General features: G+C 40.3%; 1 protein-coding gene across 6 annotated transcripts in view; it reads left to right on the plus strand.

Moving 5' to 3' along the window:
• Positions 1–13,948, plus strand: part of GTF2E1 (general transcription factor IIE subunit 1) — a 54,254-nt gene that overhangs the window by 5,306 nt on the left and 35,000 nt on the right. For all 6 annotated transcript variants that reach the window (XR_010073308.1, XM_063352150.1, XM_063352161.1 and 3 more), the window contains one exon: positions 3,031–3,508. Coding sequence is in view for 5 of the 6 variants with exons in the window: in XM_063352150.1 (XP_063208220.1) it covers positions 3,061–3,508 (448 nt within the window). In the remaining variant the exon portion in view is untranslated. The remainder of the gene's footprint in view (positions 1–3,030; positions 3,509–13,948) is intronic.

Here is a 13,948-nt window from a genome sequence, read left to right on the forward strand (position 1 = left end):
TTTTTCTTTTTAAAATCTGACACTAGTCAATTCGATGTCTCACTGAAAAGCTGTCTTCTGCAGGATTTAGAATTTAATCCTTGTTAATCAACTTTTTGAAGTGGAGATTAATGGGAAAGAATGGTTTGTGGTGCTTTCAGAATGCTTGTATTTCCATGTACCCAGCTGTAAACCCAGCATTACGCCCAAGATGCCCACTATTGCCAGACGACATAGAAGATTTGGACATCACTAAAAATCTCCAGTAGAGGAGAAGAAATAATTGTGTAAAAACTCCTGGCCCCACTAGATTAAAAAAAAAAATTCTAGTGATTGACACTAAGAAGTATTATTAAATCTCTCACTATAGCTGGAAAACAAGGGAAAAGTATATACTCTTAGAGGTGGTTTTATTTATTGGTCCCTTGTAGGTCTTAGTTTAAGCTTTTTGAGTATGTTATTCATGAAATTGTACCTTAAACCTGTTTTGTGAGATCAGCACTTAAAAACCTCTTGCCTTTCAAAATTTGACTTCTTAAATCTCTTCTGGGGTGCCAAGTTTTAGTTAAAATTGATCTTTACATTAATGTTATACTGTGCTTAAACGCCGAATAAGAGTTAATCAGTTTGAATAAATAAAGGCTTCTGGCCAGCTTCTGCATTGACATTGTTTTATAGTATCAGTATGTTGCTGACAGATTCAGTCAAAAGCAAGATTTATCTTTAAGTGACTGAAAGATGTAAAAATACGAACAGAATTAAATTGATTTTCAGGGACAACGTCCTGTGACGGTATATTCAGATTGGGTCTGACTTAAGGGTTGAAAAATACTGTATGGCTAACTCATGACATCATTTATTGCTAACGCTTTTACCTTTAATGCAAAGCTCTAGAAAATTGTCCTTTGTGCGAGGTAATTCGTTATGTATCTGGTGTGCAAAAAAAAAAAGTTAACTGACTCTAGAAGTACTTGTTTCATGACTAATTCATGCTGTGATGAACATATTTCAATTTCCTTGAAGGGAAGCTGGAGCTGGACATCCAAGCATTGTTTCCGTAAACTGTTCTCAGCCTGCGCACCAGCACTCAACAGATGTTGTTCAGTTCATTTCAATTGGAGCACTGTGAATTCTGTTTGGCTCTAAGTTACAGAAAAAGAAAAGCTCAGGGAAGCATTTCAAAAGAAAAGAATGAAAGTGGGTGGTTTTTTCTTACCCAAAAGGCAAGCAAGACAGGACAATCTTAATTTACTTATGGTTAAGCTCCAGAATCCACAGCGTAATTGCTTTGCAGTTAGACTGGCCATAACCCTTGAGAGGAACATACCTCTTCTGTTGCAGAAGAAGGTGGGGGTTGGACAGAAGTAAAGCTTCAATGGGTAATGTCGCTTAAAGTTTTTTGAGAGGGCAATGTTTCTTATACCAAAAAAAAAAAAAAAAAAAATGCAAGCAGGCTACTGTGATAAATGTGCCCAGAGTTTTGAGTAGTCTTGGGTGATGGAAGTGAGTCATCAGCTGCTTGGTCACATGTAGAGCTTGGCGATTCTAGTAGCATGCCTTAGTGTGGGGAGTATAGAAAAGTTCTGTAATGGTGTTTGTCAAAAAGGATATTATAGGTTTTATGATAGCAATGAGGAAAATAGAATACTCATCCAGATCCTTTCTTCTCCTGTCACTCTCCTCTTCTCTTCATTTGAGACTTGAATGCTGGGGAGGTACATATACAGTGTGTGAAATATCCAATAGAAGTGAAAATTGATATTGGCAGAGTTTTACTATTTATGATATTAGTTCACAGATAAAAAACGCTTAGCAATGGTGAACAAACAAAACTTCAGGTGTGGGGTTTTTCCTCAGCTGAAGGAACCTGTTGCTTAAGAAATGGATGTTCATATCCTAAACCAGCATGGAAGTCTCATACTGAAAAAGACTATTCAACGTTTTATTTGAAGTTAACTGGAAGTACAGCCCCCTGAAAGAGTATTTCAAAAGCACCTATAGTATTTCATCTTATCTTGAACTTTTCATACATGGAAATCCAAGTGCATTATGAGTGGAGGGGAATTTTGTTACTGCCTACGGATGTATGGACTTGAAAGAGTGGAGGGAAAATGTACAAAACCACCCTGTGAACTGATAGTAGACTATTTCTGCCATTTCATGTTAAGAAATTATTGTCTTGTCACAGAGAGCACAGTAAGTCGTGATAAGTAAATCAAAGGATACTTCATGGAATACTTTTTTCTTTTTAAGCACATGGTCTCTTCATGTTCACTACATTTTGATTTTTACTTCATTTATCGTGCTGTATTATCCATGGGCTTCGAAGGCCTGAGCATGAAACACTTTAAATGAAGGATCAGTCCTTTGGAAGGACCTATTTGCTCATCTAAGATCAAGGCTGAAGCAGTCTGTGATGTAGGAGTTCGCAGTGCTAACATTTTCATGCTGCAGAGAGTTGACTAAGGTCTATTTATCAGAAAGTAAGGAAAAGGTTTATCTGTTCTCATTGTGTGGCTGGGAGCTTTTGCTTGAATGCAGACCCATCCGCACTAGCAAGCTATCCTCTTATCTTTGCCCAGTGATGCCTAAGGGGTAGAAGCAGGTAGGGCTACTTATAACGTGATCAAGTGATATCAACTGGGGCCATAAGACTGCTCTACTCTTGGGCTGTCTTAGGACCTTTTGTGCTTCAGTCTTTCTCTGCTTCTCCCAAGCTACGTCTCAGCTGATCATGAAGCTGTCTACTGGAGCTCAAGTTCAAGACAGCTTTCTTATTCCTGCTCTGTTGGTTGTGACTGAGCAGAAATGAAATCTGCCGTATGTTATGGTACCAATTTCTTGTACACTTTTTAAAGTTTTCCATCATTTTGTTTTGAATAAGATGTACCACTTACTAATTCTACTTCTGTAGCATTGGCATTATCGGTACAGGGCTTGGGAAAGAGAAATGGAAAACACCCATCCTTTTCCTAGCTCTAAGTGAGATAAATCAAAACTTCTGAAGTCAGAAGACTAGCTAAGAATCCATCTGCCTTTTTTTCATTGCAGTATACATGAAGCTTAAGATCTGAATCTGCTATGACTGACCCAGACGTCCTCACTGAGGTCCCGGCAGCTCTCAAACGCCTTGCCAAATATGTGGTGCGTGGCTTTTATGGCATTGAACATGCTTTGGCTCTGGACATTCTCATCAGGAACCCCTGCGTGAAGGAAGAGGACATGTTAGAGCTCCTTAAGTTTGACAGGAAGCAGTTGCGGGCTGTACTTAACACCCTCAAGGGTGACAAGTTCATCAAATGCAGGATGAGGGTAGAGACAGCTCCAGATGGCAAAACCACTCGTCATAACTACTACTTCATCAACTACCGCCTTCTGGTTAATGTGGTGAAGTACAAGCTGGACCACATGAGGAGGAGGATAGAGACGGATGAAAGAGACTCCACCAATCGCGCCTCTTTTAAATGCCCCATTTGCTTCAGCACTTTCACAGACTTGGAGGCCAACCAGCTGTTTGACCCCCGAACAGGTAAGAGTACAGGTAACAGAATGCTCTTGCTCTCTCCTTCATCACGTAAGTGCTGGACTTTAAGGAAACAGTCTTAACAAAATTCTCTTGAGTTCGGTCAGAGCTAGAGGGCACTCTGTTTCTGCACGTGGTAAATGTTTGAGCAAAATAGAAAAGTAATGTGTACAGACTTACATAGTCTGTACAGGCAAATAACAATGTTGGTAAAATGCTTGAGTGACAGGCAGTAGAGAAATGGAGGTCTTATCTCAATCAAATTCAAGGTGAATAAGGCAGTCTGTCCTTGTTGGAAGCTGGCAGTTTTTCAGTATAACCTGGTCTTGCCTTTCAACCGTATGATTTACTGGTAGTTTGCAGAGAGGACATATGTATAGTCGACTTTGGTATGCAAAAAAATTTTAATTTAGAGATGGTCATGCAAGGAGTGAGTTGTTACTGTTTAATTTTCTTCTAACTGGTTCACTATACTGCACAACCTTGTTTCCCTAGTGTAAAGCAATGTCACTAAAGTTAAAAGAAATTAATTACAGACTTGTCTGTGGTTGGGAGTAAACAAGATTCTTTTTCAAGTGTGTGTCTCAGTGGAGGTGCATATTTGTCTCATGCATATGAAATAAGAATCGTTTCTGGGTGTCATTGTCTACAGGGGCAGTCCAAATACTTTGTCTTTTGTGCCAGGGAAAAAAAAGGAAGAACACCTGCACCTGATGACATCCTGTATTGCTAGTCCAGTCTGGGATTACTCTGGGGGGAAAGCAGGGAGTAGGGGTTGGGCGTTGGGCTTCCACCTTCTGAATTAATTTCTTTACTTTTTAATTTTTCCTTTTGAGTTCTTTGACCTGATCTTGCTTTTCCAGAAAAATAAAAGAGCAAAAGTCAGGAGAGCTCTCACAAACATTGGAGTGTGGTGCTTTTTTTCAGTTATCTTAATAAGAAACTGTAAAATTTCACTGTTTAGTGGTATTGAAGCTTTTAATCTAGGCTTAGTGATATCTTATCTGCTTTGGAGAAGGGCAAATACCCAGCAAGTGTTCAGTCTATCATTTTCCCCTCTTTCCTGCCTGCAAAGATCAAGAGCTGTGAAAGTCCTTTTACTTGAACAACCATGAAAATGATATTTAGTACTAGGGAAGCAGAATCCACTAAGTCAAGTAACAGTCACTGCTGTAATCCATCACAGCTCTCCAAGTAGAAGTTGTTCCCTTACGGAACACCAAAACAGAAATGCCAGCACAGGTTTTCTGTGCTCACCACTGAGTATAGAAACTACACATTCTCTCTACAGTAATGATCATCTGTGGCAGCTACAGTTGTGGGTGTCGAGCTGCAGAGGAATAGTGCTTTTGCAGTTTGCGTCAGTGAGAAGACAATAGACAACTTGTGCAGAGAACATAGTTGGGAGTGTGAGACTGTCATCCCAAGGGGACCTGTAACACTTTGCAGGTGAATCCTCCCAGCCTGTGTGGGCGGTGAGTTCTAAGGGCAAAGAACTGTCTGTCGAGGAGATGCAGAACACAATAATGCTGGGATTCGGCTTTGACAGCAGGGCCTGTGCTCCAGGAAATGATGAGGTCAACAAAGGCTTTGCCTGCCTTACAGGCACTGGCTGCCTTCACAGTGTAAAATAGTTCACTGGCACGCTGTGTTTTGCAGTTTTGCTGATGGAAGGAAAGGTTGAATGCTGTTTTCCCAGCAATTCCCAGCAGTTGGTTTCTGTCAGTATTAATGCAAGTAACAAGATAACCAGTTTACCTTCGCTTACTTCAATAAGAACGTACCTGTCTAGGATTTATGTATATTCTGTTTCTCTTATATAACTTCTAAGTCAATGATAGCTTCATCTAGACGGTGCATGATGTTGTTTCTCAAGAGCTGTTACATGGAATACCAGTTTGGATAGGCCTCTCCGGTCACCGTTTAAGAAGGGCTCATACTGTTTCCAAACCATGAGATAGGAGCTTGTTTCCATTCCAGGGGAATAAGTGGGCAGTTTTACTTGATTTTTTTTTTTTTTTTTTTTTTTTTTTTTACTGGGAGTGGCTGCTTTATATTGCAGTGGATTGTATTGTCTGCATATGTTTCCCACTCCTCTGGAATTCCACATTAGAAAAGAACTGAGGCACCTTTCAGCCTCTCACAGAGGTAGCTTGTGAGGGCAAGGCATGTAGAGGAACAAGGTTTGTTGGACTGTGAATAGCAATCCTTTTCCAAGGATGTCTTTAGCCCTTATCAGCACTACACAAAAACATCTCCCACTCGTTGAAACTCATGGCAGTATAACTGCTGAAGGGGGGCTGAAAGCCACATGAATCTCAGTCACGGTTGACCTGAGCTGCTCCTGGACAGCAGCCATGTTCATAAAATTTTGTGAATTAAAAGGCCTGCAGGGCCAAAATCTGTTAGTCTATGGAGCAGGTAGAGCATGGAAGGCATCCTCTGCATGAGTCTAGACCAAGCTGCACTTAAATTGGCAATCTCTTGTTAAAAAACATCCTGTTTCATTATCTGCTTCTTGTCCTTGTCAGTCAGAGCTGGGGATGGTTTGGATGTCCAGTGTTTTCTTCTGCTTCGCTTTCCTCTTCCCTAGTTACAACTCGAATGCAAACTCTGAGCAATTGTTGTAGAATGAAGGGGTTAGAAGAGGAGGTTCTTGCTCTTGCCCTTCCTCATCAGTGATGGTGAAGAGGTTTCCAGAATCTCTCCATGCCTGTAGTCATTCTATTGTGACTTGTGAATTAAGAGCGCTTGCGAAGAGCCTGTCTATAAGTTGGATCTATAGTGCTCTTTAATGTTTATCACAGCATCTGTGTCTGTCTCTTGCCTTTAGCAGCGGTCCATTTCTTAAAGGTTACAGGCTGTCAAATGGAAGCCCTTTCAGCTCTGTGCTTTACTCCATTTGTGAATAATTTTGAAATGAACTGAGATGTTTATTTTTTTTCTTTAAAAGATGTGATTATTGATGTTTTTGGAAGGTGGAAATATGTCTGCTGAGAGAAAGTATTTGATAGTAAGAAGGGTATGTTTTCAGGGTACATAGGTATGGATGTGCTGTGGTTGCTGTTCATTCAATTTACTTGGAAAAATATTTTTGAACAGAGTAGCAGGTTTGCTGCTAAGGTAATTTTAAATGTAGTTTTTAAAATGGTATAAATGTTACTTTGAGAGTGTGAACTCTCTGTTTTTAAAAGTATTAAATGATTTTTCTCCATCTCTTTTTCTGGTATTAAACATCTGAACCCCCAAAAATCTCCAAAAACTTATTATGCTGTCAAAGTTTGAACACATGTTGTCTGGTACTTGTAGGAAGTTCAAGGACAGGAATTGTGCATTGTTAAACTGTCAGATGGTGAAAGTCAAGGTAATGAAAAAAACCTAGAGCTTTGCTGCTTCTTCAACTCACAAAGTGAAAAGAAAAAAAACACGTGTTGGAAGAGTCACTTGGTTGTATGACTAGTGAGTGCCCGCTAGCTCTAAGCATGATGTGCCGAGGTCATGAGTTTTAGCCCCACCTCTTCTAGATGAAGAGCTGGAGCAGGTCTCCAGATACCGCAGTTTCTCCTCAGTTGTCAGTTTTTACTGTTGCCTCCAAAGAAGCAGTATCAGTAACTTCTGCTTTTAGAGGTGAACAGCTTGGACAAAGCATGCTTTTATTTTGCAAAAGTTTGCTGTGGAAGCTTGTAGCAAAGCTAAGAACTTTCCAATTCAGTAGCTTGCAGATTTGTGGCTTGCCTATTAACCTGGCAGTGTCTTTGACAGGAATTGGTGCAGGCTGGGTTGTTACACTGAATGGGCAGTTCTTACCCACTTTTGTGAGTGTTTTGAGGTCTACAGAAAGGAAAAAGCTAATGCTGTGTGAATTGTGTGACTTCTAGCCCTGTGTTCCAGATGGGATGACTGAGAAGGGAAAAAGATTGTAGTTTTCCTAGAAGATCCTAATATAGGCACTTGAAATGCAGATAATTGCCTCTCACTTATGCCATTGTCTGTTGTCTACCTGTGCTCTGATATTTCTTCACTCTTTGTTCTGCATGCTAGTAATTGCATGCAGCTGCCATTGCGATGAAGCCTCATGCAAGTGGAAAGCTGCAGCTGTTCCCTTAAGGTAAGGGGTATCTCTTGACGCAGGGATGTACAAGAAGTTGTTTAATTGAGTAGTGGTAAGGAAAGCCAGATGTTAAATGGGTACTGTGAATAACGCTGCTGAACTCTGTCTGTTCCCAGACCTGGTCTGACAGTGGGCACTGACAACAAGGATTTTCAAGTGTTTCACTGAGAGATGGGGTGTTACTTCATCAAGCTCTTACACAGACCTATGGGAAGAATTTTCTTCTCTGTGTTTTTCAATGTAGAAACTACAGAAAGTTGGTTTCTGTAGGCCAATTCCTGAAACTGCAGAGCAACCTAAACAACTTGATACCATCTTGTGTATTGAATATTTTTTTATTTTAAAAGAATCTTGGAGAATTAAATATGCACAAGTTTGTTCTGTGGACCGTGGGGGGAAGGACAAGAGGAGCTGCGTTGTCTCACCCAGTAGAGGGAGCTGTCTTCTCTATACATATAGGCTTGGGTTGATTAATTTATTGAACGTCACAAAACTGGGAATTATGTTCATGGATGTGTGTTCTGTAGCATGATTAATTGGGTCTGGTTGGGGAAGGTCTCTCTGATGTATCCTGTTCTCATACCCTAATCATATTTGTAAATCTAGTGTAGTGTTGGAGTTGACTCTCAAACTCAAGGTCAATTTGAAAGAAAGTATGTGACTAGAAACCACAAAAGGGAGAGTGGGGTTGAAGTGAAGGAGTGACAGAAATGAGATCCTGCAGTGCATCACACTCTTATTCAGCCCTGAGTTTCCTTAGGTATTCTAAATACCAAACTGTATCAGGATGCTCACCAGCATAGCAGGTAAATTTGATGTTAGAAATAAAATACAAAGCTAGACAAAATAGGTTTTCCTCTGTTCTCTTCTACCTTTGCAGTATAATTTTTATGCAGTCTTGTGTTTCTTTCACTTCTGTTACTGTGAAGAAAATTCTTGATGTTAACAGTATATTGCAAATTACATTTGATCTCTCTTATATACATCTATACGTTAAGTATCCTCACCATAACGTTCAGTTAGATAAGACGTGAATAATAGAAAGAAAAAGATGGAACATAAATGGGTAATGTGGATCAGGAAGGTGATGCTGTTAGGATGTTCTAATTGCAATCATAATCACTGGAGTCTTTTGTTGTTGTTGAAAATCATAGCAGCTAATTACTTGCCTACTCTTTGTCCTCCCACAGTTTGCTCTTGGGTTGGTGAATGATTTTGGATATAGCTATCTTACTGTTACTGAAGATGCACTGTACCATGTATCTCCATGCCTTTCTTATTCTGTGTCCTGATACGAAATTTAATTTGGGGAAAAGCAGATTGAAGGTGGCAATATCAGTTTTACAGAAGGGAAGACAACAACTGGAACTTCATTTTAACCCCACTTGTTTTACTGTCAGCCTCTTGCATGTCATTTGTGTACTTCGTAACAGAATTGCACATAACGTCTTCAGAAACAGGTTTTCTGTACCTGTCACAAGGCAATTTATATCACGTTCAGGCAGTCTGTGTGCAGCTGAGCGTTTCAATGGTTGGGGCCCTGTTACTGAGATTAGAAATTTGACTAGTCTTTGATTTTTTTTTTTGCCTTGGTCTTATGTGTTGACTTCTAGAGCTACTGCCTTTACTTCTGAGTGCTCGGCTTCTCACTTCATCCCCAGTGAGCTATTCAGAACACATCTGTCTTCTCTTCTTGTTTTGAATTTCCCCTTCCTCAGGCAAGTTCTACACTAGCTTCAAATCTTCCTCACGTGATTCCAATTGCTTTTGACCCTGTCCTATCTATTTTGTTAATTTTTTCTTATGCTTCCCCTTCTCCCTGTTTTTTGCCTTGCCTTTTCTTGTTGGAGCTCTGGTGTCCATTTCTGGTACATCTCTTTTTGTGTTCTGTCCCTTCCAGCCATTAGAAGAAATAAATCACTTAGAGTGAATACGTAGAATAAATAGCTCTGTGTAGTCAATCCTATTTGATCTTTAGGCTGTTGATTCTTGTCGTTTTGATTCAATGATTTTCAGAATAAGCATTCTGGATAGTTTTGTCTACCATGTACAGCTATGCATGTGCTATATGATACTACTACTACAACAATTTACAGCTTTTTACCAGCCAAACACAGGTCTTTTTGTAAATTGGCATACCAGAAACTTCCCTTGAAAAAGAAAGGATTCAGAGCAATTCTGTTTTGAAACAACTTCAAATTCTGTGAAGACTTTTTTTTTTTATTGTTGTTAGCTTTCCAAGTGTATGTAAACCCATCAGTGTGATTTTTCTTGACTTTACAGGCACATTTTGTTTGTCTGTGCTGCCACTGAGAGTTTTTGGCAAACACCAACAGAAGGAAACTGCCCATGCTTTGCCTAGTTTCTCTGTTTCTGTTCAAATTTCTGGCAAAAGTTCCGTGAGTATTCCTGTCAGCTTTCCTCTGCTTCAGCTTGGTAAGGCCTGGAGCCACAGGGAAGGGAAAACTGAGAAAAACATATCAGAATTAATGCATGTTTTTCTAAAAATAAGAATACTCTTTAGAACGACTTACAAGGGGTGTGTAGGTTCCATCTGTAACTTGAATTCATTCCTTGCGTGTTGAACACCCTGTCTGGAAGATAACCATCTAGTCTAACCACGGACATCTCAGCTTTGTGGAGAAATAGGTGAGGGTAGTGTTAGAGCTATGCAGAGCCTGTTAGGATGTTCTGCATAGCTTTCAGACCAGAACATCAGACCAGAGGATTGTAAGTCACCGGAGTAACTCAGAAAAGCTGTTGCCTGCAGGGTGCTGGCTGGTCACTTCCTTGTATTCCACATTGACCTCTAGCTGGTGTGCTGTGTCTCTTAAATTAAAAAAAAAAAAAGTATCCAATAAACACATGACCTGACTTACAGTAGTGATACCGTTTTGGTTTTTTTTTTTGATCTGCAAAGGACACTTTATTATTAGAAGTGCAGGAAATAATTGCCCTTCAAGTAAAGGTTATCACTTTACCTTTTCTCTTGGCTTTGCAAATTGAAATAGATAACAGCAAGAAGATCTCTGTAAAATCTGTGAATATTGCTAAGCCGTTTGCGGTGATGAAAGCTGGACTGCAGCATTCCCATCTTTTACTCTTGTAACTTGCTCTTCTTTTGAAACTGCATCCTCGGTAATACCGTCTGCAACGTGTGTCATCCATTTAGGCATGGGTATCTGTAAGTCGGATCAGGAGCTCACGTAGAATCCTGTTACTCGTGTTGCAGTGTCTCTGCTGTTGGATGCAATTCGAGGGTACAGTATGTTGGCTCAGTTGATGTTTCGGTGTAGTCTTCTTGAATGACGTTTGAAAAAAAAAAAAAAATAATTACTGAATTCCTTTCGGGCTTCCTTTGCATATCCCCTCTGTCCAGTTGCGTCTTTCTCTGCTCAGTTTATCCTCAGTAGGACAGAAGGAAGAACTCTTGTCAGGTCACAGTTGCTGAGGTTGTGCGTATGAACTGGAGCAGAAATAGCTCTTACTGAGAAGAGGAAAGGATTCCTCTCTTCTTATCCAATTTTATGTTGAATACATATTAAATCACCTGGCGCTTCTGAACAATCAATAATTTGATGTGTGTCTCATGCCGTCCATTTTTTGGAATGCTTAATTCAACCTTTCCAAGAGAAATGTCTTTGGAAGCTCAAAAATTCTGTTACAGTATTTTTAATCTAGTTGGGCTAAAAATGGTCTGCACGCTGAGATGAATGAGCAACTCATAGTGCTCCTTTAGATAACATAAAGTGGTTCTGAAGGTGATTTTATTTTTTTCTTTTTAAGACATTAAATGTTAAATTGCTCTCCTTCTCTAATTGCAAACCCAGGTCAGCAGGAACTGGAAACTGTAGCATGAAATGTAGATTAATGTTGTTGTTGTGAAACACAGAAGCAAATTTGGTTGATATCTTTTGAACTTTCTGGAGTTTGCAACCTAAACTATGCCCAAGAAATAAATACCTATAGGCAATTGTGCATATACATGGCATGCCGTGATGAAGTTGCTGTTTCATAACTGAGTTACGGCACTGCTATGCCCTTAGAGCACCTTGCATGCCTCATTCTTCGCTGATAACTGCTGTGGCCCCCTGGCAGAGCTTATTAGCTCGCATCCCATGCAGTGCTCTAGAAGAATTTATTTTAAACTGCTGCCTGGGCCCCTGGACTGTCTTTGTATAGCTGTACTTAGTCCTTGTCCAGAAAAAGCTAGTGTCTTTGTTTTCCAAATTCAGATCAGAGTAATACAGCATGAGCATGGTTTGTTTTCTCCCAGAGTGCTATCGGGGTAGAAGTCAGAGGCCCAGATGTGTCCATCCTGTACAGAAATTCGTCTTCCAGCAGACACTGCAGGTCAGGCGTGGTGCTGATGCGTTGTCAGTGTCACCTGACGAGTGGTGAGATGGCACTGTAATGCTATAATTATTGTGGTCAAAAAATGGTAACTAACAGTGAAATGTAATAGGCATCTGTATGAATCCTTCATAAGTCTATAATAAGTCTTTTATAAGATTGAGAAACGTGTGGTACCAGGGGCTTTACCATGAAATGCTTCATTATCTTGATTCGATCATCTTTACTTCAGCGCTTCACAAGTTGGAAAGGCAAAGCATCTGTGGTCACCTCACCTGGCATTTCTTCGAGAGGAAGTATTTTACTTTAGGATTATTTTTTTTTCTTGATTTTTCTGCATGTACCTCTCAGATGCACCAGAGATGTGTCTCTCTCTCTGCCGCGTAGAGGCAAACAGCAGAAACTTCTTGCCCATCTGGCAGTATGTTCTGAAGGAGTCTTTCGGGAGCCCTGAACAAAATGTGATTTAAACAAGTAGGTGTAGAAGTCTTGAAAACATTACTAAGCTGTACACAAACTCTAGAAGACAAACGAAAGATGCCCAGAATGGTTTCCTGAAGCCAATTCCACGGTTAGAGGAGTTCTGACTTAACTTGGTTTGAGTCGTCATTATAGTGTTTGAGGATAGAAAGTAGGTCATCTACAGACAGAAGTAGAAGTTGTAACATCTTGCAAGGTAAGATGTTACACCTTACCTTGCAACATAAAGTGTTCCAAGTTCAGTTGCTATTTGTTAACGAAAGATGCCTTCTCAGGCAGGCCTAATTTTCAGTATGTCTATTGAAGTAACCTTCTGTTCCTTGATCTTTTTTCATTGCCTGAATTTGTGAATAACCTGACAAAAAGCGGTTATGGCAGAAGAGTGAAATCTCTTACTCTTAAGGGGTGGGAAGACAAGGGAAGAGAGTCCTTCTCTTGCCAGTCTGGTAAAGTGCTTTTAGGTTGGTGTGGGTTGTTGGTTTTGGGGATGGGGTGTGCATCTTTTTGGGGGGGATATTTTGGTGGGTTGGCTTGGGGTTTCTTTTTGTTTGTTTGTTTATTCGGGGGGTTATTTTGGTTTGTTTTGGTCGTGGGGTTTTTTTTTTTTTGCATTTCATGCTTTAAAGGTATGAATGCATTTTTTCACGTGTTGAAAAGAAGGTCAAAGTTGGTCCCTGCTGCCACTTAATTTTGTACTCAAGAGGTGAACATTTGAACCTTGATTTGTGGGTTTGGACTAATAGCCTTTTCCACTAATCTGTTACATTGTCTGAAAAATTAACAACTTCCCCTCTGGCAACATTCAAGCTGTTCTGTCTGTTATCATGTCAGTTCAGACTGGTTTCCCAGCTCCCAGCTTAGCAAGAAATAGCAGTTGCATGAATGAGTGAGAAACATGGGGTTTCTATAGCGAGCTGATCAAATGTGCTGCAGGGGCTCCAATGAGGATGGTTTCTGATAGCCAGTTTGCACAATAGCGGAGTATTGTGAGGACAGAGTTGCTTGCAGGAGTTTGCCAAGCGAATCTGCACCAGGTGCCCTAATGGAAATGCTTGACAGCTGGCAGCGATGCCATCCCCCTACATGCCAAACATACACTTTTTGCAGTTGCCATCCACACGTGCCCTGCCAGCACACAAAATCTGCTTCCTTTCATTTACAAGAATAAGAACTACTTGTTTCCCTGCCAGGTTCAGTCTGGTTCTTAAATGTGGTGGATGGCTTTGAGGTTACCAATAGCAATCTCAAATCCAAAGCAATATTGAAGTTCATTTTAATAGCAAGTTGCTGGTTCCTTCTACCTTGTGTGATGTTTGGGGGCAAGAAATTCAACACCTGGTTTTCCAAAAAAGTGGCCAACTGCTGTGAAGCTGTGTGCGCACCACTGTTATGTCAGTATAGTGTATGGGAGAAATGTAGGCATGGCATTTGGGAGACTTGTCCAGAGATTTGACCAGATAACAAAGGAAGAGAAGCAAATGTTCCTTGCTGCTTTTTGCCTT

Source organism: Chroicocephalus ridibundus, chromosome 1 (assembly GCF_963924245.1).
Source record: "Chroicocephalus ridibundus chromosome 1, bChrRid1.1, whole genome shotgun sequence".
Taxonomy (NCBI): Eukaryota; Metazoa; Chordata; class Aves; order Charadriiformes; family Laridae; genus Chroicocephalus; species Chroicocephalus ridibundus.